This window comes from Triturus cristatus, chromosome 7 (genome assembly GCF_964204655.1).
Source record: "Triturus cristatus chromosome 7, aTriCri1.1, whole genome shotgun sequence".
Taxonomy (NCBI): domain Eukaryota; kingdom Metazoa; phylum Chordata; class Amphibia; order Caudata; family Salamandridae; genus Triturus; species Triturus cristatus.
Genome location: NC_140590.1, coordinates 1,232,729,339 through 1,232,755,708, shown reverse-complemented (window position 1 = coordinate 1,232,755,708; position 26,370 = coordinate 1,232,729,339). Strand labels below are relative to the sequence as shown.

The window sequence follows — 26,370 nt, the reverse complement described above, 5'->3', positions numbered from 1 at the left end:
TACGAGATATTTTGCAGAAAGGAGACTGGATGGTGAAGTTAGATTTGAAGGACGCGTATTTTACAATTTCAATGAAGGAGGAGAGTCAGAGTTATTTGTAGTTCAGATGAAGAGGCAAATTATACCAATTTATTTGCCTTCTGTTCGGTCTTTCTTCGGCACCGTGGTGTTTTACAAAGGTGATGAGAGTTGTCATGGCCTTTTTAAGGGAGAGAGGTTTCAGGTTGACTGTTTATTTGGACGATATTTTAATTATGTCACAGGATGCAAAGGAATTGAAGATTCAGTTACAGGATACGATCAAAGTTTTAGAGAGTTGGAGATTTTAATAAACAAGGAGAAGTCTGTTCTGACTGCGTCACAGAGTATGGAGTTTTTGGGATTCAAGATAGATTCAATGGAAGAGGTGTTGAGGCTACCAGTGAAGAAGGTGAGTATGATAAAGAAAGAGGTTGTTTGTGTGTTGTGGGAAGATTCTTGATCCTTAAGGGATTTGGCAAGAGTTTTAGGTTTGTTTTCTTATTCAATCCAAGCGATTTTTCCAAGCCCTTTGCATTATCGTGCATTGTAGAGAGTGAATGTGGAAGCTTTGAGAAGAGGTTTGTGGTATGGGGACCAAGTGAAGTTGGATTTTGAAGCGAAGGAGGAATTAGAATGGTGGTTACACAATTTGGATGCATGGAAGGGCGATTTTTGGTTGCGTTCCGGATTTTGTTTTGGAGACGGATGCCAGCGGCTCCGGTTGGGTAGCACGATTGAGAATGAAGGAGAAATGCGGTGCATGGACAGATTTGGAGAAAAAGATGCACATAAATTGCCTAGAATTAATAGCAGGTTTATTTCCATTGAGGAGTTTCACGAAGTAGGTTCAGGGACGTACAGTGTTGTTAAAGATGGACAATATTTCAGCAGTATGTTACATAAACAGGCTGGGAGGTTGCAGATCAAAGGATCTTTCGGATATTGCAAAGGAGTTCTGGAACTTTAGTTTGGAACACAATATTTCATTGAGAGCAGAGAACCTTCCAGGGAACTTGAATGTAGTACCGGATTGGAACTCGAGATATGTAAAAGATTACAGCGATTGTATGCTGAATCGGGATTATTTTGCAAAGATAGAAGAGCGGTGTGGTCCATTAGAAGTGGATTTATTTGCAACAAGGTTGACATGTCAGGTGGAAAAGTATTTCAGTTGGTTACCAGAACCAGGAGCGGAGGCAATAGGTGCATTTCAGGAGAGTTGGACAGTATTGAAGGGTATGCTTTCCCTCCATTTGCAATGATTCAGAGAGTTCTTCTGAAGGTGAGGAAGGAGAGATGTCAGTTGGTTCTAGTGACCCCTTTCTGGCTGTCTCAAGCATGGTGTCCAGGAGTTATGGAATTAGCATGATAGCCTTTGATGATTTCGGCAAGGGAAGGATTGCTGACCAACGAGGTAGGGGAGGTGTTAGAAAGAGTATTGAACCTTCTTGTTTGGAAGATATCAGGTGTTCTGGAGCATTCGGATGTCTTTCGCAGGGGGCTGCAGAGTTAATCGAGGAGTCATGGGCTCCAGGTACTAGAAGAAGAAATAAGGGAGTTTGGACATTTTGGGCAAGTTGGTGCTTGGAGAGGAATTTGGATCCCGTGCAGGCGCCTGTGGTAGAAGTGGTGAATTTTCTGGTGGAGAATTTTGAGAAAGGTTTAAGTTATAGGACTTTAAATTCTTATAGGTCTGCAATTTATGCAGGTCTTTCGGTGGTTGGTGGTAAGTCTGTCGGATGTAATGCCCTTTGGAGCGGTAAGTACGGCTACAATTTTGAGATGGGTGAAGTTTGCAATGAAGGAGGCTGGAGTGAATATGAAGAGATTTAAAGCACATTCGGTAAGGGGTGCTATGGCAAGTAAGGCTTGTTCGTCTGGTGTAACGTTTGGAGTGGATTATGAAGGCAGCAGATTGGTCTAACATGGGTACTTTTGCAAAGCATTACTTTAGACCAATCTAGCACATGTCGAATGTTGTGTTGAAGGGTTTTCAACATGCATAATGTTAACCTCCGGTCTTGTAATGAAATGGCGATTCTCAGATTAACGTGACAAGAGAATCAGGATTTCATTATAGACGCAGAAGCTAACATTATTCTGCCCGCCACTCCCTGGGAGTTTTATAGTTTTGAATTTAAAAAAACAAAAGAAGAAATAACGGAGAGACGTTTTAAGATTCTAAGTTTGATTATTAAGTTGTGGGAAGATTATTTTCTTGGAGTTTAAGAGAAATTTTGCAGGTCTTTGATTGGATTTAGAAGGTTGGAAGATTTATAGAGTTTAATGTTGTTTCTTTGCATGGTATTGGACTCATTGCATGGAATTGAACATACGATCTTAACATAACGATGATCGCACCCATTATTGCCTAACATTAAGTGAGGAATCTACACACCGCAAGCATATATGGCCTCATACCTACCCAGGTTGCCCCAGACAGTCCTGAAGAAGACCTGCAAGGCCGAAGTCCCGAATCACCCTCGTAGCCCTAAGTCGGGTTGAAACATCGACGCCCCAATAAATAGCTTGGACCACGAGCCCACCCCCAACGTGCCACATAAGGATACATTTCTGTGTAAATTTGATTTGTACAAAAAAGAAGTTTGATTACTTTTGCGTGGCCAGGCCTACAATGGCTGTGATTTGTAACCATTCCAACGTTTGAGTGTTTCTAATTACCCTCTACCTCACTACTTTGAAATTCCTTTTCACCTCTCCGCACCAGAGCACCTCTTCTTTTGCACGTTCCTTCTGGAGCAACCTCCGTTCTCTACTTTTCCTTAATTGATACAGTCAATTCATTGATTATTCACCATATGATATGAGAATAAATTCTTGGTGAAGAATACCTTGGTTGTTGCTTTTCTTTAATTTAAAACAATGTATTGATTACTGCGAGCTTATAATTCCTTGTTGATGCTCATGAAACTGTTTCTTAATATGTTCGTATTTTTTTGATTTATATCACATTTTAGGGAGGGCCACCTATTCGCATCATGGTTACTCTCTCCGAGGCCTAGTGTGTCATTTGTGTCATCCAGTAAAGAGCGGACTGGGTGTTTCAATTCCTTCACTAATGCCTCCCAAGCTCTGGCAGCCTCAAGGGATCCCTGGTCCCACCTGTCATCTCTAAGAAGAACCGCTGCCTCATAATACTCCGAGCGTAGGACTTCCCTTCTTCAACCTTCAGCACAAGGCCCTTTCTGTGCCTTCCAGTTCCGGGCAATATCACTCTTAGCCAAAAGGAGCGCCAGGTCCTTAAAACTACCAGTTACTTTAGTCTTATGTGTATGTGGGAACCAGTGGAGGAGACAATGTCCTGGTGTGCAGTGGACCTCCCTATCTATCACCTTGGTCAATGTGTCTGTCACTGTCTTCCAGACGTCACTCAGCTCTGGGCAGCTCCAAAACATATGGAGGAATTCAGCCCCCAATTCTCCGCATCGGAACACCTAGCCTCCGTCGTCACACAGTGACAGTTTATCTGCCCCGGTGTGAGGTATGCCCTATGAAGCTCATAGCAGTAGATCAACTTAAATTGGGCATTTCTGGATACTTTGGGAATGCGGTCTAGCAGACCTTCTCATACCTTCTCATCTATGGGGGCCCCCAAGTCTTCTTCCCAGCGTACCCGTAAGTTGTCTAGTGGGGACACCCCTTAATTCCAGAGTAATCAATATAAGCAAGTGACTGTCTTGTACGTACCCGTGGATAACACAACATATTGACACCCTTGCGACAGTGGAGGTTGTGTGAGCCCTGGTCCCCAGTGTTTCTGAATTGCTGCCGTAAGAGCCCTGTGCAAAATGAAGTGTCCGTGTGGGAGCTCGTATCTCTCTCTTAATCCGTCAAATGGCAGCAATGTGCTATTCTCATATAAAACCCCTATTGTAGACGCCCCAGCTGTTGCCTACTCCCTCAGTCCGCGCCAGTTACCCCCATGTGGGAGTTTGATAAGAAATTCCAGCGGTATCTCTGGGGCATAGGGTTGCTTAGTTTTGGATCTCTGTAAGCTGCAAATCCAGCACTTATGGAGCACTTGAAGCTCAGGACTATCGTCTGTCTTCGGGATGAATATCCTCAACACCAATCGGGCCAACTGCCGGAACCTAAAAAGACACTTAACATAAGAAGTCCAACGCCAATTCTTGACCCTGCATCACACGTGGTGTGTGACTAACAGTGCACGGATTGCCACAAAGTGGTACTGATAGTGGGTGCAGATGGTGTTCCATGTATTGAGAAGGAGTAATAGATAGTCAAGTAGGAGATGAATGCAGGAGCACAAACGAGGGAAGAAAGAGTGCCAGAGATAGACTTGTTGCAGGGTAAGTAAAAAAAATCTTGATTGCTGCTTTATGTGTGTGTGTCTGCCTCAGTTGGACTGTTTACACATCTTCATGCATGCGTATCTGTGTGTGTGAAGTTGTGACTGTGATGTGCCCACCAATCGCAAAATGTTGGCCCTTGCATGACTGTGGTAATTACTGGCAGGGAGTGGTCATGTATGGCCTGAGGGTGCCCATCTTTGCTAAATGCTGGGCTTTACATATTGGAGGCCATTTTGCCAACATCCTTTGCATGGTGGTGCCAACCATGTTATAATGTTGGTCCTGACAGTGGTGGTAATTTGTTGCACTTTGTGGGCATTCATGGCTTGGCGCTGTTTGCCTGATGAAATACTGAACCTGGCACAATTGTTGCATTTTTTGGTATGTTGCAAGCATCCATGGCATGATGGCCCCGAACTTGATATAAAGCTGGCTTTGGAATATGCCATGCATCCCTGCCATATAATGGTAATACATTGGGTAACAAAGGCATATTCTATTACTATATGGCAGTCGCACATATGAGCACTTCATATAAATGACAGACTGATCGGTGGGCATCAATTTTATGTACTAATAATAAACAGCTGGTATTTCAGGAAAAAGATAAGCATTTTTTCCATAAAAATGATAGCATTTTGTGTTTGAGGGAATTACACTTATTTTATAACAGACTTTTGGTCTGGTTCAGAAATGTCAATATACCTGTGTATATTTTCTCATGTGTATAGTTACTAATATACTTAGGCGTAACTCTCCACTTTTTTGCTATTCACCATTTCTAGGCGGCAGTGTACACCTAGGTATAGGCTTATATGACTCCATCCCCGTCCAATGAGACCGGAGATTATGAAATGTATTCTCCTTGTATTTTTTCCACATCGCCTCAAAGTTATAACTTATGACTGAGAATCTACTTGGAAGGAACTGAATGGAAAAATAAAAGGAAGTGAATTGTAGAATGGAAGAACAACGCGGAGGGGTGGGGGAATTGTACTGGAAAGTTTAAAATGTTTTCAAATGTTTTTTGGAGCAGGTTAACAGGTAAAGTGCTCAGAAGCAATGACAACACTGACAGGACACACTGGTGCTGGTTTCAGGAAGAAGTAGAAATAGGACAAAACAGTCATGCCAGAATACGAAAGGGAAGCAGTATTCTGGAATGGATCTGCAAGGACTAGTTTAGACTACGTATACATTCTGGCACAGTGCCGAGTGAAGTATAATTGAGGGAAAGGGTAGTCTGAGCGGTCATCCCCATAAAAACCATAAAACATAAAAATAAATATCAGAAGATGCAGTAAGAACAATAGATTTAATCAGAGTTGATTTTTTCAAAAACAGTTTGGCATACATGATTTAGACATTGTTTAGAGTTTGGCAGATGGTATACTCTGTCAGAACATGGTGGATTCCTGTCCACCATATTTCAAGTACTGCAGACTGTAATGGACTTGTAATATGCGGACTGGACATCCGACAAGCTTGTGACAGACTATGCCATCCGCCAAACTCTAAATGAGGCCTTCGATAGAATCACAAAGATCCAACTTTTCACATTACCTGGGCTTATGGAATCCCTCATCTCTTTCCATGCGCTGTACTGTATCATGTCTTTGCAGTAGCCCAGATTAAGCTCTCGCGACACCAGCACGTTGACTGCTGGAAGCTGTCTCTGCCCCTGGCAACACCTGAGGAGGATACAAAAGGGATCTTACTGCAGGACGCGCCTCCCCTTCAAGGGCATGCACAGGTGGGTGGTGCACCCAGAGCCTACTCACTTTTCCACAAAGGACTTTATATCCTGTTAGGAGAGAAAAGAGAAAGAGGGAGAACCTTTCATGAATTTTTATATTCTGGTGAATTTAGACCTTAGCTGAGTCAATACAACAAACTGTATTTATATCAACCCATATATTTCAATCAACTGTGGCTGTGCAGGTAAGAGCTGTGGGGCCAGGTGGGGGGTATTTCCAGGGACGATGATGATGGAGAAGTAATTATTTATTTAATTTCCCCTTGTCATCGTCTGTCGAAATCCCCCACACCCGGCCCCACCACTCCTAGTTGCATGGGCCGCGGCTGATTTTAATGTAGCTATTCTTCCGGCTGTACTGAAAAACATCAGTTACCTGCAATCACACATTAGCACCTTAATTTATATATTTATGATATATAAATAACCTAATGCTAATCTTATCCTGAGGTGTGTTATTGAGGCTTACAATCAACAAAGAAACCCAAGCCCATTGTCTCAAAAATACACTGAACGTGAGAAGAACATCAAGAAAGAATTTAAGGGCCAGATGTATGACCCTATTTTGCATGCGCAAACAGGTTTGTGACTCGTTTGCGCATGCAAAATGTGGAAGGGCTATGTACAATTCCTAAATAGCGAATTGCGAGTGGCTATTAGGAAGGGGGCTTCCCTTCCTAATAGTGACCGCAACCCCATATATGAATGTTTTGCGACCGGAATTGCGTTAGGAAAGCACGAATGAAGCACATTGTTTGTAATTCTCAAGTGTGACACAAGGAAACACTTTAATAGGATCAAAACAACTTAAGACACTTTACTTGGTTATGCACAAATAATAAATATTTACTGAAACCAGATTTACACACATTATCATTTGTGTGCAATATAGTTTTATCAGTAAAACTGTATGTATGTGCAAATTAAGAGGCCATTTCAATGGAAAATGGGCTGTCTGGAAATGACAGTGATCTACCACATGATGCTTAAGTGACATTTAAAAATTGCCGCCTCACACCCACTATAGTTAGGTGGGTTTTCCCTTCTAACAATTGGGTTGTAGTTCTAAAAAGTTTGGGAACCACTGCTCTACAACCCAATGGGCCAGAGGTCTAACCACAAACAGTATTATAGCAACTAGACGCTAAGCACAATAAAAACAGTTAACATTGCATTTTATAGACCACATTGCAAAGGGTTACTCTTCAAAACTAGAGCAACAATACTAATACTTGTATTGCAGTGATGTAGTTTCATGAGTTGATATGAAGTTAACTGTGCTTGGTCCATCCACTGTCCCTTCACCCAAAGAAGCATAAGTGCCCACCCTTCCTCGGCGAGGACAATGCCCTGGTGATGTCAGGGATCTGGTTAGGGTTGCCTGTTGTCTGAGCACAGTAACTGGAATCTTATTAGTCCAGTACCTACTGGGCTATCTGTAGGGGGTAGTGGCTTGCCAGAGTTCATGTCCACCATGATCCCCTCAGATGACATAGAGGGGATGAGACCTGTACCACAGAGCGCACTTGTCGCAGTCAAGACCTTGTACTAGCAGGCCACCCATTGGGATGGTGCGACTTGCAACTATTGCAGGACAAGTAAGGACAAAGCTGTAGACTATGCAAGCCCTGGGGAAGGGAGCAAGGGTTCAAATGCTGAGTTCTTAAACAGAGCACTATTCGCCCAGCTACAGATGGTAACTGGAAGCACCCACAGGCTCTCGCAGCACAGGGGAGGAGTCAGAGGCAAAGCATTTTCACCTTCAATGACAACATGAAGCTACCCTCATCGCCCTTGATGTTGATGCGTAGCAAGTTTCCTTTTCTTGAGCAGCTGTCTGCAGTTTCCTACTGTTTCAAAGCCAGTAGTCTCCACAACCCAAAAGATACAGCTTGTTGTCTGTTGGGATGACACCTAACGAGCTAAAGCCCAGCTCCCTCTGTTAGACTGGCAAATTCTTTTCACCAGTAATCAGTAAACTCTATCTCTGGGTCTGGCAGAGTGAGGGGTAGGTGACCCGCTGTGGATACAGAGTCCAGCACGACACAGTACTATCCAGTGTCTCCACCTGCCGGTACACGTTGCCACACATTGCTGGTGTGATGTTGTAGATCTACAGGTACCACTTCTTAGGGTGCTGTATGGGTGGTCTCTTTAGTTTGTCATTTTAGACCACCACCAAAAAGTGTAGATAGATCTTACATCGGCCCTGAAGAATTGCCGTCTACTTGACATAGGGCAAGAAACATGTTGGTCTAATTTTAAAGCGCAGTACCCTGTAACCTTAGAGCAGGGGTGTGCACATTGTTGTTTTCAATCAGGATAGGGGCCAAATTCATTAAAATTGTTCTGAGTGGATCTCTAATTCCTGTTTTAGCCTCAAAAGTTTCACATCTACACTCACTAGGGCCCTCACTCGCACTGCATCCAACGGCCAGGAAAAAAGATCTCCGCTAAAAGGCCCCATCATGGGTGCCGATCAGGTATTGCAGCGCCGACCTGATAAGGAGCAGACCCAATGATGAAGCAAGACACCTAGCTTATTGGGTGTGTGAGGGTCTCTTTCCGAAAGGAGGATATCTTTCTCATGCCCGAGTGAGCACACCAGTGCTTTCTTCATATACACTCACCTGTACCATACATTGGGAACGGCATACCACTTTGTATTGTATTGCATTTGGGCCTGTATGCTGGACCTAGTCAAATTGGCCCAGATTCCCCCCTTTCTTGGAATTACTTCTGAAAGGAGAATGTTAATCCAACCCCTGGATTCCACTCCTGAATCACAGCTTCCTTGAAGACCTCTTGTGGGTGCCTGGTTAAAAAAGATAATAGGCTTGAACAACCAACTGGCCAGGGAGGCCAGACTATTATCATTCTTTGAGTGACAGGCTAATCCAACCAGGGGTTCTGCTACTTCTGCATCCTGGGTGCCCCTCCGGTCCTGGGGTATAATCCCTGCATGTTCACTGTGTGATCAGACCATGTGAGGAGGGCTCCCCCAGTCTCTTGGTACCTGTCCAGCCCACCCCCAGAGAGGAATTGTATGTAACTCAAGACCAGAAGGCCCTGATCTTTTCCCAGCAAAAGTGGGAGGGGGTACCACCAGAGGGTGTCTTAGGTAAATACAAATAATAGCTAGTGCCTACCCGAAACCACAAGCTTTGACAAGGAATAGGTAGGGCATGGGAGAGCTACAATGGCCAGAAGAACAGATACCAGCTTGGCTCATGTTAAACACAATTGCTCACCATCCTCACCCAGTGAACCCACTGGCTCTCAATATACACGTCCCACATATGACAGAGGTAAAAAGAACCAAGGTCTGGGAGACTGACCAGGCTTTACCAGGAGGAAGCTGGCAAGCAGCCCCTTCTTAAAGGTGCTTAGGAACAGGTACCCCGGAGTATAGGTAAATGCTGCTACCACTGTTAACCCATCACAGCCTGGGTAAAGAGGGCATTATCTACTCTGTAAATAAGGGATGCGCTATACATGCCCCCTTTGACCTCATAGCCAAGCTCTATGGCCTCAACCAATGTAAACAAGGAGACCCTCAGTGGAGATGCGTGATGATTATCATGTTCACTGAGGTAGAGATCAAGAGATCAAGAAAGCTTACAGCAACCTACCAGTGACTTCCCAGGGGATCAAAATAGGGAAGAGAAGCACACTCTCCAGAGCCATACAGAAGACTTCCTGTCTTGTCCATGTTGTGGCCAGCCAATCAGGATTGACTAGCCCCCTTTAAAATGGCCAATAGGAGCATATCTAAATATCAAAAGTCCAGATATACCTAACGTTTTAACCCCTTCATGCCTAAACAAAGTAGGTCGCACACTGCTCGTCATACCCGCAAATAGCCCCATAGAACTCTGGATAATGTAGTAGCAATGGTGAGTATGCCTATGCCACGAGTGTGTCACTATAATGCCATCCCTGGACACGTGTTTCGAGGTAATTGCCTCTCGTCAGCAGGGAGCAGGTAGGTATGTGGGGTGCCAAGTAGACTGCCAAAATATTAAAGGTAAAATACCTCTACCGGCGCGCAGGTGCGGAACCTTCATGCCTAGCCCGAGGTTCTCTTTAAATGCTAATTTCACAAAAACGGCTAAATGGATATACACTAAATCACACAAGCATGCATTCTGAGTAAAGTTCTACCTTTATGACAAGTTTGGTGTAAATCTGTAGACCATATTTTTCTGCATTGAACATCAAATTTACCTCTGAGAATTAACATGGGAAATCACTCTTTTGCCCCCTCTTACCACCCCTACACACACACTCGTGGCTCCTGCTCAACAGATCAGCATGAAACATGAAGGAGCCGAGGTGGATAAACATTTTGGGGGATTTGTCAAACAGCACCAAACAAAACTAAAATGTTCTTCCTATGGAAACTCTTATCTAACTATAAGTACATAAATATATATCATACCCCGGCATTTTTTGCTGTTTAGGTCTCGCCTGAGACAGCGCTTTAGCGCTGCTCTGGCGAGACTTATAGTAAGCGAGTTTTGGAAGTGCAAACAGTGGCTTTTCAGGCCTCCAAATACAGTGCATGTGTGTCGGCCGGGCGCGCGCACCATTTGGAGGCCTGAAAGCACTCGTTTGCTTTCACTTTCGCACGGCCGCTTTGATGTGATCGCGATCGCGATCACTTTCACTTTTGCTCGAAAGCGTTATTCCACCATTTGCCACCCCCTTCCTGCTTGTTTTTATTTGCCGATCAGTTTAAACGAGTATCTTTCTTTGCTTCTTTCCGGAGGGTTGAAACACCCGGGAATGTCAATGTCGCCTTTCTGCAAAACTACAGGCTTTTTAGATAAGCATAGACCTTACTTAAACCGCATGTGCACGGTTCGACGTCGTTGGTTTCTTAACCAGCTTACTACACACCCATAATTAAATACATGCCAACAAAAAAAAAGGCGAGTTGAACCCGCGATTCGTCTTGACAACATAAGCAAAATCATGGCAAAGAGAACATAAGCAAAATCGTGGTAAATAGAACCTCCCAACCCATTAAAGTACCTCATTCAACCTAAGTCCAATGACTGAGAGATGGTAGACTCGGGCAGCCAGTTTCATATTTTGCGGGGGCTCACTTTATGTTACTCCACAGGCCTTTAGAGGTTACTACGTACTACTAGCTCCTTGGGTCTGCCTTATAGTTTGCAACCCGGTAGCCGCCTGCTGAAGCCCGCTTCCTGACATCCAGTGAACATCTGTTTTGGTTTGTGCCCTTATTCCCAGAGTGCATCTGTGCACTGTTCAGCCCGTAATTGTCAACTTTTCTTTGCAATTCCCTGATGGTGCTAAACAACAGCGACTCCCCAGCCTCTACTGCAGCGGGGCTGTTCTAGGAAGTGTCCTCTAATAAGAGCAGGCAGGAGTGCATTATTGCCTTGCGTCTATCATCTTCCCTCTCTCCCGTCACTGCTCGTGACCCCGTGCCCCCTTCTATCTGGTAAATAATCCGAGAACTGTTTTCACTTTCGGAACCGGCAGCAAATGTCTTTCATTAGTCTGTCCAAACCTGCCATTGTGTGCCATCAATGCCGCGGCAGTCCTGGAGAAATGTGTCATGAGTGCTTTTGTGTGTGAGTCTGTGCGTGTATGAGGGGGTGAGTGCGGACGCACGTGTGTGTTTGCGCCTGTGCATGTATCAAAGACTGTGTTCACATTTGTGTGTGCTTGTGCATGTCTGTGCGTGTGATGGTGTGTGCATGTACTTGGGTGTTTTTGTACTAGAGCATGTGATTCTATGTGTGCTTGTACGCACAGATGTTTCTGGATGTGTGCTTATGTCTGCGTGTAATGGTGTGTGCATGTACTTGAGTGTTTTTGTACTAGAGCATGGGATTGTATGTGTGCTTGTTCGTGTGGATGTTTCTGTATGCGTACTTGTGTGCGCACTTCTGTTCGTGTATGAGAGTGCGCGCACATTTGTGTGTGCTTGTGCATGTCTGTGCGGGTGATGGTATGTGTGTGTGTGTACTTGTGTTTATGTCCTTGGGTGTTTTTGTTCTGGAGCATGTGATTGTAAGTGTGCTTGTGTTTTTGGTAGTTTCTGTAAGTGTGCTTGTGTGTGTGTGCGTCTGCGTGTATGAGAGTGTGAGCGCATTTGTGTGTCCTGCATCCCTCCCACCCCGTCTAGCTCCTTGGGTCTGCCTTATAGTTTGCAACCCGGTAGCCGCCTGCTGAAGCCCGCTTCCTGAGATCCAGTGAACATCTGTTTTGGTTTGTGCCCTTATTCCCGGAGTGCATCTGTGCACTGTTCAGCCCGTAATTGTCAACTTTTCTTTGCAATTCCCTGATGGTGCTAAACAACAGCGACTCCCCAGCCTCCACTGCAGCGGGGCTGTTCTAGGAAGTGTCCTCTAATAAGAGCAGGCAGGAGTGCATTATTGCCTTGCGTCTATCATCTTCCCTCTCTCCCGTCGCTGCTCGTGACCCCGCGCCCCCTTCTATCTGGTAAATAATCCGAGAACACTTTTCACTTTCGGAACCGGCAGCAGATGTCTTTCATTAGTCTGTCCAAACCTGCCATTGTGTGCCATCAATGCTGCGGCAGTCCTGGAGAAATGTGTCATGAGTGCTTTTGTGTGTGTGTCTGTGCGTGTATGAGGGGGTGTGTGCGGACGCACGTGTGTGTTTGCGTCTGTGCGTGTATCAAAGACTGTGTTCACATTTGTGTGTGTTTGTGCATGTCTGTGCGTGTGATGGTGTGTGCATGTACTTTGGTGTTTTTGTACTAGAGCATGTGATTCTATGTGTGCTTCTGAGCGCAGATGTTTCTGTATGTGTGCTTATGTCTGTGCGTGTAATGGTGTGTTTATGTATTTGAGTGTTTATGTACTAGAGCATGGGATTGTATGTGTGCTTGTGCATGTGGATGTTTCTGTATGCGTACTTGTGTGCGCGCTTCTGTTTGCGCATGAGAGTGTGTGCGCACGTGTGTGTGCTTGTGCATGTCTGTGCATGTGATGGTGTGTGCATGTACTTGGGTGTTTTTGTACTAGAGCATGTGATTCTATGTGTGCTTCTGCGCGCAGATGTTTCTGTATGTGTGCTTATGTCTGTGCGTGTAATGGTGTGTGCATGTACTTGAGTGTTTATGTACTAGAGCATGGGATTGTATGTGTGCTTGTGCGTGTGGATGTTTCTGTATGCGTACTTGTGTGCGCGCTTCTGTTCGCGTATGAGAGTGTGCGCTCACATGTGTGTGTGCTTGTGCATGTCTGTGCGTGTGATGGTGTGTGTGTGTGCATGTACTTGTGTTTGTCCTTGGGTGTTTTTGTTCTGGAGCATGTGATTGTAAGAGTGCTTGTGTTTTTGGTAGTTTCTGTATGTGTGCTTGTGTGTGTGTGCTCAAACAAACAAACACACTGGTTTCCACAGGGTGCATATAGTTAGAAGTAATTACACTTTTTGTCCACTTAACCGCACAACACTTTGTATAATTTCATAGGTTTTTTTTCTTCCGTCCTATTTTAACGTTTTGAAAGTGCAACTGTTAGAGCGGGAACGGAAAGGGAACTTTAAAACAACATTCTGGTCTCAGTTTGAAACTTCCCACTTTGTTATTTCCATCAATATGTACAAGTTGATGAAAGCCGCATATACAGCTCCTACCAGTGATAACGATCTTAACCAGGAGGCAACGTTTCTCTGTATTGTACCACTGCAGACTCCACATCAAACACATCTACAAACTATTCAAACGTTTCACACCACTCCAGACTTCTTGGCGCATCATTTGGTCTTCTTCCGAAACCAAGGTGTGAACGCTTTTCAAACACATTCAGCTGAAAGGGTGCCACGGCAACACTGATAACTATCTTAATTAGGAGGCTAACTTTCAGTTTATTGTAGGATTGCTGTTTCCTTTCACAGCAGATTCCTTTATTTTTTATCCTTTATTTTTTTCTAAAACAACGTCTAAAGTTAATTCAATGCCTTTGCTAGCTTACGTTTTACATTTTGCTTACACAAACATTTACATGTAAAAATGCAAGTGCAGAATGCTTTACTCACTATTTTGCTCGCATAGTAAACATGAACTCACCATAACAAGCATTTGCAATGCAATAGGTCTCGCAGTTGTTAAGAGTTTGAGCTATTGGCACTGTAAATGGCAATGCCTTTTATTTATGTGTGGGTTTTTAAAACATAAATAAAAGGCATTGTCATTTACAATGCCAATAGCTCAAACTCGTATAAATGCGAGACCTATTGCATTGCAAATGCTTGTTTCAAACATGCCATTGGCTAAAAGGTGTACTGACCATGGTGGAGGTGCGAGTTATAGTGTGCATTATTCTTTGCACACCATAACTGACAAATTTCAGGGCTTTTTTTGGTTTTGTGTTCACTGAATCATAACTAACTAACCTTCAACTATGATTTTTTTACTAAATTTCGGGGGGGTTTTTATGTACCACCTTCATCTATTCTGTGCTGTGTACAGGCTTCGGCGAGTACCAGTGGTCACCCCCCCCTTTGGTCACGGGCAATAATGGCTTTTTGCAAGACCTGCCTGGCTTTCCACTTTGCTTAATTTGTTTGCTGCCAAGTTTCATGCAGATTCATCAAACAGTACCAAACGTATTAGTGAATGAAACTTTAATTGCCCCCCCCTTATCTTTGCCCTCGTTTACTGGATCTGCTTAAAACGTGTCACAACCAATAGTAGGCTGAACCTGTTAAATGTTTGCCAAATTTTGTGTGAATTCATTAAATTGTGGCAAAGTTCTTAAGAAGATTAACACATCCCCTTTAAATGTGCCCCCATTCTTGATAGACCTTCATAAAATGTACAAGTATTAAAAGAAGGCTCAGTGTGCCAAGTCTCTTCCAAATTATAGGGGGGAATCAATCAAACAGTGCAAAAGCTATTTGGATTCGAAAATATTTTGATGCCCCATTTAACTTTGATGCCCCCAATTAGATCTTCACGAAACCTGAAATACCTGCACTAGGTGTAAGTTCTACGTGCTTGGCACACTTGATGCAGAATCATCAAACTACTCCAAAGTTATAAGAAAACAACATTTTTACTGCACCCCACTTGAAGGGATCACACAAAACTCGATGATCCAATGGAAAACAAATCCTTCCAAGTAAATCAACAAATAGATTTTCAATGAAAAAGATCTACAAAAGTGTTAACCCTTTCAAGCCCAACTAGCACCTTTTTCAAATTCTGACTTAATAAAACCTTCTGGACGGATTTTGGGTTACAAGTGCAAGCAATATTTCCTATTGGAGCTAAAATAGGAAAACACATCTTTCTTGACCCCCACAATTTAAATTTCTTTTACGTACGCAAAACTGCACAAAAGTTGCCATGCTAGACCTTAGTTGATGGCGATAAACTAATTCAAATTTGGTGCAGATCTGTTGATGGTAGGCAAAGTATAGCAAATTAGAACATTGGAATGTTGGGAGCTCCATTGGAAACAATGGAGTGCTCCGGGCTTATAATGGCTGGTATAAGCCCGGAGCACCAGCATTCCAACGTGTCTTTGTTCACAGCTCTGTCTGTGAACAAAGACTTCAGAGAGCCTGAGGGGATTTCAATCCCCTTGCGCTCCCTGAAGGCTTTGTTTTGTTAGAACATTCTGCCCTCTAGTCGCAGAATGTTCTAATAGCCTTATAGCCCTTCGTAGCAGGGCTATACCGGCTATTAAAGTCCCGCTGCTTTGTTAAAGTCCCTCGCCTTCGGCTCGGGCCTTTAACGCTGCAGCGGGCCTTTAACAGCCGGTATAGCCCGCTACGGTGGGCTATAAGGCTATATTGAAATATGCCTTTTCAATGGAAAAAGAGGTGGAACCATAACTACTCAGTTGTGACTGCCACTGTGTAGTATATGTGTGTGTATACATTTCCCCTTAACGATGCAGCGGGCCTTTAATAGCCGGTATAGCCCGCTACAGCGGGCTATAAGGCTATATTAGAACATTGGAATGTTGGAAGCTCCATTGAAAACAATGGAGTGCTCCTGGCTTATAATGGCTGGTATAAGCCCGGAGCTCCAGCATTCCAATGTTTCTTTGTTCACAGCTCTGGCTGTGAACAAAGGATTCAGGGAGCTTGAGGGGATTTGAATCCCCTCGCTCTCCCTGAAGGCTTTGTTTTATTTGTTAGAACATTCTGCCCTCTAGTGGCAGAATGTTCTAATAGCCTTATAGCCCTTCGTAGCAGGGCTATACCGGCTTTTAAAGTCCCTCTGCTTTGTTAAAGTCCCTCGCCTTCGGCTCGGGCCTTTAACGCTGCAGCGGGCCTTTAACAGCCGGTATAGCCCGCTACGGTGGGCTATAAGGCTATATTGAAATATGCCTTTTCAATGGAAAAAGAGGTGGAACCATAACTACTCAGTTGTGACTGCCACTGTGTAGTATATGTGTGTGTATACATTTCCCCTCAAAATAAGCAGCAGTGGTTTGAAATCTCTTCTATTACGTCCACCATAAACCCATCCTACAAGGTCCGATACCACTTCTTCCTGCGTCTTAGAATTGATGAGTGTTCATAAAGTGGCTCATACAGGCAGTATCAGTATTCTCCAAGCACTTCTAGTTTTGTGCTGATTTTAGGCCTACTCTGCACTCTACTGCCAATCACACCTGGGACCAACCCCCGCAGTTGATGAACACCCCACTGTTTCATCAGAATCCCTACCTGGGCACCATCTGACAAGATGGCTAGGAATATGAATTGGTACAAAGTTGACATAGCAGCATGGTGTGGCTTATGCCATGTCTAGCAGTAGGATGTGCCTACTTTGCAGCTACGAATTCTAGACATGTCATATGCTTCTTGTTATATTGGAAGGTTTTTATGAGGCAGTTTTAGACAATCTGCCTGACATCGAGGTTGTTGGTTTGTATGTTGCTTAATGAACTCGAATAAAGAACCTTGAACTTGCCAGAAAGGATTAATCTGTTCATCAAGATAATCATGTGACAAGTGTCTAAAGGAAACAGGCAATGACCATCGACTTCTCCTGTTGAAGAACCCACGACAACATCTACCATCAAACGGTATCATCGCAACAGCAGCATGCAACATCCTTGCTTTTTGCAATGATGAGGAAGAGCGCACAGATTTGGACATCTCCATGCTTGTTAAAGTGAGGGAGTTCTTGATGTTAAAGTGAGTAGGTGAACAATTTCAGGAAAATACTGTGGCAACTAAGAGCGAGGTCAATCTGCAAAGTGCGAATACTTCTTTGCTTTTGAAAGACGCGCTGCATGAGGTAGCACTAGACCGCTGCTCATGCTTCCGGTCCTAGCACATACCCGTAACATCAAACAAACACATGCAGTACTTCTACATTGCGAGGCAGTCATCTTGGATTAGGGTGGTTGGTGAGACAAGGGATGATGTGTTGCAATTACAGTTTGTGCTGAAACAGAAGGAAGGATTATTCAGACAGTTTCAAAACACAGTTTATTGATGTATTGCACAATTTAGCCACCATCTCATCCAGGGTGGTGGAGGTACATGGAAACTTATTTGTTTGACTATTGTGAGAAACTTCAAGACTCAATATTGATTCTGCTGGATTTGCAACTGATACCTTTAAGCACAATAGAGCTTCAGACATTGAGTTAATAATTATATTAGGTAATAGTGACAGGTGGATTCCAGCCTGATATCTATTTGTTTCAGATATGTGACTTTTTTCTTCAAATACATAAGGAACTGTAAAGACTATTGAGGTATGGTTGCTGCAAGTATGCCTCAGCCTCCACAATTTCTCTCAGAGAGGTTATCCCTTATTACCTTGAAGGCAATGGAAGAACTATTTATCCCATAGCAATTGGTGGAGAAAAGAAGCTTTCTGCACCCATGAAACAAGGTGTTCTGCTTCATATTTTGGGTGTGGGAGGCAGGAATACATATGAAAGTTTGGATGAGATTCCGGTGGGCAATGTGAAAGGAGAGCCCAATGACTTGTATGAGATCTCAGATCAAATGCTTGAAAAACACTTTGGGGAACAGATCCATATTGTTTTAGAAAAGCATAATTTCTTCAAAAATATAACGCTTTGTGGCGTCCCTGAGAATATTCGCATGCACATGCAAGTTTGGTAATCTAACTGATATGCTGCTCAGGGGTCAATTAGTGAGCTGTACCAACAGCCAGAAAGTACAGAAAACCCGTCTTAATAGGAATCCGGACCTTAAAGAAGGTTTGGCTGTAATTGAGGGAATGGAGAAGACCACAATGGGGTGCGTGAGATAAGAGACTGCAGGATCAAAGATGTAAATGAAATGAGTGAATCTGTGTGTGAAGTTCCAACTCTTAATAGTTGTGACTATAATGTCAAATGTGTCAATGATGACAGTACATCTTTATCAAGGACAACAGAGAACTATGCAATAAGTGTTACAGGTGTGGAAGTGAGGGTCAACTTTCTAAAATTCAGGGGTGTTTCGCCCGAGCAATGACATGTAGGAGATGTGGAAATAAAGACCATTAAGCTAGAGTCTGTCGTAGTGAGAAGTACACAAGGTAACTACGGACAATGAAAAGAAGGTAATTTTGAGGATAAGGGAAGATGGAGATGGTGACTGTGGACCCATTACATTACCTGAGCGTTAGATCAAAGTTAGTGGAAATAAGCTGATGGTGTTGCTGGATTCAGGTTCACCTTATACAATGATAGGTGATAAAAATTGGACTATGTTTGGTGATGGCAATATCCAGTTGGCTCCTACTGACATAAACCCTGTGGGATATGGGAGCATGAAAACAAAGGTACTTGGGTATTCTGTTATGAGAATCCAATTTTCGGTTAGGGAAACGCTGGGCAAAATGTACGCAAAAGCAAACGTGCATTTTTCCCACACTCAAAACAGGTACAGCACAGGTAGTAGTATTGTGAACTGATTTCACAAACAGGTAGACAACGGAAAGCAGCTGTGCATGTTCCCTCACACAACAAAGATATAGCATGGGAAGCAGCAGTGCAGTCGGTGTTACTAAAAAATTGGTATAGCACAGGAAATAGCAATCAATCATGAGCAGGTTCTTGTGCCAGTTACCCCTCTCGGCCTCTAGCAGGTGTGCCCTGCTGAAGCTTGTGCGCTGCTGATGCTGCCACTTTCCTCTCCAGCTCACCACCGCCTGCCGCTTCCGCCTTACTGTGGTCACTTTGCTCTTTTTTGCGTTTTCTGTGCCAGTCTAGCTTTTTCTTCTCCCATTAGTTTAATTGTGCTCACTTTGCTCTGTTTTGTTTTATCTGTGCCTGATTAGCCTTCTTCCTTCCTGTTTAGTTAGCCTGTGGTCATATTTCACTTTTTTGCTGCTGTACCTGTTTTAGCGAGCCAGCCAGCCTCGCGTTTCCTGCAGTTTCTACCTCTTCGGTCTCCCTCTGCCCTGCGCACCACCCTCCCCCAGGACCTACTTAATGGAGGCAACAGCACAGCTGCACCGCTGATGTGCCAAATCCATGCCTGGACCGCGCCCAACGGCATGAACCCTGGCCCTCTGGCCACCCACCCATACTCCACCGCCGAGCTCCTGGTCCTGGACCCCAGACGCCGCAACAACTGCTGCATTATCTCTCCCTGATCAATGGAAAGACCCTTCACCTGCGGCCACTTTCACTTCACATGCAACACAGGACAGCCCACTCCCCACAGGACCCCTTACCACACCCACCCATGAAAACAGCTCCAGTGCATTTTGCTCAACGCCCGGTCACTAGGCAATCACACCACAGTAATCTGGGACAGCATCACCACCCTCATATACAACGTGATCTCCATCACTGAGACTTGGCTCAACCCCTCCTCAGCCCCTGACATTGCCACTGCGATGCCTGACGCTACAGGTTTATACACCAAGACTGGACCAACAAACATGGAGGAGGCATCGCCGTCATCCACAAGGAAACTCTCAGCTGCTCCACCACCGAAGAAGACACCACCTTCGTCATGAAACATCTCAACTTCCAACTCCAAACCAACGCCATGACAACCTTTGCCTGCAGACCCCCAGGACCGCGACCCAGCTTCTGCACTGCCATCTCCGAATTCATTGCTCCTCTAGCTATTGACTCCAAGCACTACATCTTCCTCAGCGACCTAAACTTCCATCTCGATGACCCCAAAGATGCCAACTCTACCAACCTCCTGGAAACCTTGAGCAACATAGGCCTCACCCAACTGTTCACCGAGTGCAGGACACACACTTCACATCGAGCAACAGAGTCAAGTACAGCCATGTCAACAAACTCACCAGGACTGACCACGCCATCATCCACTTCACCATCACAGCCTCCCCGGGCACTACCACCAGGACCCTAAGCTCCTGCCACCCCAGCAGGGACAAAGTGACAGAAACCCAGTGGATGGAGGCCCTCAACACCAGCTAACCCAAAGCTGCATCCAACCTGGTACAGGCCATGCAAAATTTCTCTAACTGGATCCCCATCTGCATCGACAGAGTTGCCACCCTAAAGCCAGCCAGAACCAGCAGATCCATAAAACAAGCCGGCTGGTACACACCGGAACTCAGGACCATCAAACGCAAGTGCAAATGTCCAGAAAGACGATGGTGCACAAGCAGAGACCCCACAGACTGATCTGTCTTCAAGGCAAACATCAGCAAATACCACCAACACATCAAGACACGAGACACCCTGACACACCCTGACACACCACATCAAAGCTAGAACCAACTGCAGTAAAGAACTCTTCAACCTCTTCAGAGAGTTCTCCTGCCTGGCAGCCACCGAGAACACGCTCTGCCCTTTCCAGGAACTCTGCGACATTCTGGCGAACTAGTTCTGCAACAAGATATCCACCATCTACAACAACTTCGATCCCCAACCCACTAAGGTCGACCTCAACAACCTCCTCTCACCAATTGACACCAGCCTCTCGATCACCACATGGAACCCACTCACCATGTAGAACACTAAAGCCATCATGTCCTCCATCCACTCCGGAGCTCCCACAAACCCCTGCCCCTGCTTCTTCTTCAACCTCAGAAACAGAGAAATAACTCAGAACTTAGCCACATCGTCAACGCATCCCCAGAAGGCAACTCAAGAGCTGGCTCTTTTATTGAGACCACCAAGACTGTAGCACTGGGGTACCCTCTGGGGTGTAGTGACGCGCTATATAAATATTGATTGATGGATTGATTGAGCATGGGGTCAACCTGTTGGGATTGGTGATATCAAGGAGACATGGGGATTACCTTGAATTCTAATTCATCTGAACGAGTGCTTTCGTCGACAAACTCAGATCTGGTTATTAATATTTAATGACAGCTCCTCAAGCTATTTGTAGCTGAATTAGGATTGCTTACAGGTTTTGAGCATTAAATCATCCTGAAGAAGAATGCCATACCTTGTGTCCATAAAGTGAGAATGAAGCGAGGATGCTGTAAATAGAGAGGAATGTCACAGGGAAAATGAAGTTGATGAAGCCTTTGACTCTGAAGGGGTTCCTGGTGAGTGGTTGGACTGATATCAAAGAAGCGCTGAGTCTGACGAGAGGGTTTTGGTATGTACATTTATGAAATTGGTATTATGGAAGGAATTTTTTTTAGGGACAACGGTTTGATTACTCCATTGGAATTGAAACAGAAAATGATCAACTTGGAACATGAAGGACACCTGAGAAGAAATTGAACTAAGGTCAGATTGAGTGAGTGATAATGGTGACCTGGGATGGACTGCCAAGTGGATGGGATAGAAAAGAATTGATGGCAGTGTGCAAATAGTTAACAAGTTTAAAGCTACACTCACTACCCCTTTTCCTCCAGTAGGACATATTTCTGAGCCATAGATGAAATTGGTGCTTGACATCATTAGTTCTTTTGACTAGCTGCCCCGAAATGAAAGTTATGTTTGGTTATTGGTTGATTATACCTCCAAGTGGGTAGTAACTAAGGGCCTTATTACAACTTTGGTGGTCCTACAGCGGACGGTGCAGTAGGACTGCCAAACCCTTGGTGCTGCCCCCCACCAGATTAGGAGTTAAATCCTGGTCTGGGGGGGCGGTACTATAAGGCGGTGGTCTGTCAGCCTGACATGCAGACCATCATTCTTAGAGTGCCGACTGCACTTTCCTGCATTGTGTGGCATACATGCCACACCATGCAGGAACTAGTGGTGCAAAACCGGGGGACACTACGTGTGCCCCCGCATGCACCCCAGGCCCAGGAGCAGCAGGGAGGTCCCTGTTAAAGCCTTCTTTGTTGCCTCTCCGCCACTCTTCTCATGGCGGGCTCACCACCATTCAACAGGTGGTGGACAGGCAACTTCTAATATGCTTGGAGGTGCCGCAGCGGCACTATCATCATATTAGTGCTCCTGACCGCTGCACAGAGACCGCAATCGCAGTGTTCCTGTGGCGGTCTGCCCTCCACACCTATAATACTGTGGGTGGGCCTGCAGAGTGGCAGTGGTCGGACTGCCACCACGGGTTCAGCAGTCCATACTCGTAATAAGGTCCTAAGTGTGTTGCCTCAGCGAACACAACAACGGTGATTTAGTTCCTCAAAGAGCAATTTTCTCATAAAAGTATTCCATGTTTCATTGTCATGGAAAACACTGTGCTATTTGTTTCACAAGAAATGCATGAGTTGCTGGGGAATCTGTCAATAGTGCAAAACTGTACTTTATTCACCACAAGCAAAGGGTTTAGCAGAAAGTATAAATAAAACTGTGAGAAGGTGTGCCCAAAGGGCAATTGCCACAAGAATCTAACTCCTGGAGGATTTGTGAGACACTTGGTAGGCACATTACAACACACCTAATTATGTTTCCTAGGAATCTCCCTTATTCTTTCCAAAGGCATAATTCTAAACTTAGTCCTGTACAATTGAAGAAAGGAAGAATGAAATATGAAGATGTATCAGAGGAGTTAGTATCCTTTGGAGGAAAGAGTATAAAAAATATATAAGTCCAGGTATTTTGAAAAGAATTTAGTGAAGAGTGAACAGTGAAAGGCTGGGGATGTGGTCCTTAATAAAAAGAGTTATCCAGATTCATTGGCCTTTATGTCATAAATAGAATCTAGTTTTTTTGGACTCCAATGATATTTGCAGTATGTCCATCCTGATGAGGTCTAATGCTGCTCAGGAGGGATTCGATGACGGAACCTCAACAAAGAATGACTGTTCTACTTCAGGAATTGATAATGAGTTAATTGGAATATCAGAGAGAAGGAAAAGTATGAAACATTAAGTGGCAAGGGGAATTTGTAATGAGATAATGCTTCCCATCATAATACCTATACAAGACCAAGCATGTATTTTTCCTTTCTAGAGTTAGTTTTATAGTTGCTTTGTTCTATGCATTTTTATGTTTTTAATTGCAATGACATTTATTTATACCAATCCTCTAGAAGTTTATAATTTCATGGGAGGGAGATGTGATACAGCACTCTTAGAAACACCCACAATAAATCATTTGAAACTCCTATTTATGCATTTCAAAATACTTAGCTAGGGGGAGTGAATGTGGTTTAACGGTTAGAGTGGCCGACTTTGAAGCAGGGTAACTAGGTTTAAGTCTGGCGGGAGGGTCAAACCATCTGTAATTCTGAGAAAATTACTTAATCTCCCCGTGCGTAAAAATGAATGTGTCCCTCTGTAATGCAACTGGTGCTCATGTAAAGCGCTCTGATAACTTCGGATCGAGTTCGCGCAATATAAAACTGCGAGGAAAAATAAATTCATATTGAGTGAGGGCTGTAGCTGAATGGCATGGCCTACAAGCCTTTTGAGCGGAATGCGGCAAAATCACATTCCCCCATCGTGTATTCATTTGAAATCAAGGTTTTCTTCAGTTATACGCCTGTTCAAAAGAAGAACAGTGCTTCAAAGAGAATTAACAATTAAGGCCCCAAACATTGAAATGTCATGGCGCGTGGGGATTAAACTTGGAATTGCAAGAAGTCTGTCCCTGGAAAGAAGAGTGTTCTTTTAGTTACAGCTATTAGTTTCAGGGCCTGTGTAAACTGCAGGAAGAAGGGAAGTGACGTAGTTGCCAATGAGAAAGAAAATTCACAACCGTCAGGAACACTACACTCACAGCAAAAGTTCGTTCTCAAACGCTGACTACTGCTGGCTGCCCGTGGTCCACGAAGGGGACCCTCATAAGAGAGTGGCTGCCTTGGTGCCACTTGGGGGCACACGAGACAGTCTAGTGGTAGGACCCCCCCTTGAGTGGTCCGCGCAGCGTCACTTCCGGTAGTGGGTGGGCGGGGATGAGGTATAAGGGCCTCTCCCCGCTCACCTGGCAGCCTCTTTGCCGCTGCCCTTGACGCCGTTTACGTGCCTTCTGGTCGCTCCGTCCAGAGGCCTGGTCTGGCGTCGGTGGCGTGCTGGTGACATCCCTGGTCGCGGGATCGGCATCGGTGTGCGGTGAGTCAATTCTCTACCTTCCCGGGTGTGCGGTCCCATGGGCACCGCATTCGCGAGAGGAGGGGCTCGCTCGCCTTCGGGGATGTGGAGCTGTAGATCAGAGGTTGGAGGTACTGCCTTTCGCTCTGGACATCACGCCGTCTTGAGGCGGGGGTGTAGAGGCCAAGCCGCGGTTAGCGTGCTCAAAGCCCTGTCCTGCACCCCGTGATGCCTCAATGTACACAGTCCTGGTCTTCGCAGTATCTTTTGTCCTTTGCCGGAGCGGGCATAAAGGTGGCCTACGGGGTATTCTACGGCGTGTTTGGTCGCCAGTCTAGATAAAGCAGCAGTCACCCAATACGGTCCGGTTCCCATCAACCTGGGGCCGAGACGATAGCCGTTTTCAGGTTGCGGGCTGGGGGTGGCACAAAGAGCAACAGAGGTTCATGGATCGCGTCCTAGTTGTGTCGGGGACTGTTGGGTCCGTAGGATGCCCGCCGGCACGGGCCGGCCCCAGCTCATAAGGGGAGCAGTAATTGATGAACTGCCTATACACTTCCGAATTAGGCGGAATCCGCAGTGTAACCGCGTGGGTGACTCGCATCCCCAGCAGGGACCGAGCACGACCGCATAATGGCCGGGCGTGCAGTTGTGGGGGGCATTTGTTTTGTAGGGCCACAGTAAGCGTGGCCCATGGGCAGCCAGCCCTTTCCCTCCTCTCTGTGGCCTTTCAGTGCGGCAGGCCATTAGTGGGTTTTGGAGTGCACGGAACAATTGAGCAGTATGGTGATGGTGTGGGCATGGTAACAGAGTCGAGCAGGCCAATCGTCTCGGAGGGTATGTTGCCTACAAAGTTATGACATTGCCAGGGTTGCGGGTTTGACCCGGGCAGGCCTCAACATGTCAGAAAAACAGGGCCTGCAATAGGCGGAAACCGGGCACAGCAACGGAGTGTCTGTGATGCGCAGTTGCCGGGTAACTCTGTTAGAGCTTCTTCCCACGTTACTGCCGCCCGGGTTCGCCCCCGGCAACACGGTTTGGCGGCCACTTGCTGTGCTCTAGGCCAAAGTGTCAAGGCCCCCATTGTCTGACTTTCGGGTACGGCAAGGAAGTCTATATAGGCAATAGAGGAGTCACCGCATGGGCGCGATAAAGAATGGTTTGAGTGGTTGGACTTCGCCCCTCAGCAGGGGATGGGACCTGGTTTTCTGGTGGCTGATGTCTGTTTTGCCAGGCACCGCATGCTCCATGACAGATTGAATGTGAGGAGGGTGGGGTCTCCATTGAGGTAGAGTGCCAATGGGGGTTTCAGGCTCTGCCCGCATGGGATGGCCGCTACTGGGAAGATTAGCTGTTCATTTCCAGGAGGCTAAGGTGTAGGCTCTTGGGTCATGTGTTGCATAGTGTATAGGGAGACGGCTTAGCGGGGAGTAAATAGCCAGATTACCATCACTGCATATTAATTAGTTGGCTAAATAGTCGCATTGTAAGTTTCAGAATGATGGAAAGGGAATACTTCCGCTAGTTTTGTGTTCCAGATAAAGCACGGACGTATCAGATTCTATACCCGTGCCGTCTGTCATTGGGATCGACGCTTGGAATGATTTTCGCAGGAGTGGTGGTTTTAGCGTCTTGGAGCTTGGGACCCGGATTTGGGCTCAGTGTCTGCCCTCCATCCTGTGATTCCGGGCTGAGAGAAGGAGAGGAGTGTGGGGTTCGAGCACCATGACACAGCCCCTGTCAGGGTCCAAAATGTATGATGCAGCTTGGCACCGGCAATTAGCGACAAAGTACAAAGAAAGACTAAAAGCAGTTATTTGGGCAGTTTCAAAAAAGTCACATTTAAGTTACTGGTTAGTGTTGACATCAGAAATGTT

General features: G+C 45.3%; 1 protein-coding gene across 1 annotated transcript in view; it reads right to left on the bottom strand.

Moving 5' to 3' along the window:
- Positions 1–26,370, bottom strand: part of LOC146811698 (zinc-binding protein A33-like) — a 224,854-nt gene that overhangs the window by 122,739 nt on the left and 75,745 nt on the right. Inside the window, exons 4-5 of the mRNA XM_085618671.1 lie at positions 6,137–6,159; positions 5,919–6,046 (exon numbers count right to left, since the gene is read on the bottom strand). Of these exons, the coding sequence (XP_085474797.1) occupies positions 5,919–6,046; positions 6,137–6,159 (151 nt within the window). The remainder of the gene's footprint in view (positions 1–5,918; positions 6,047–6,136; positions 6,160–26,370) is intronic.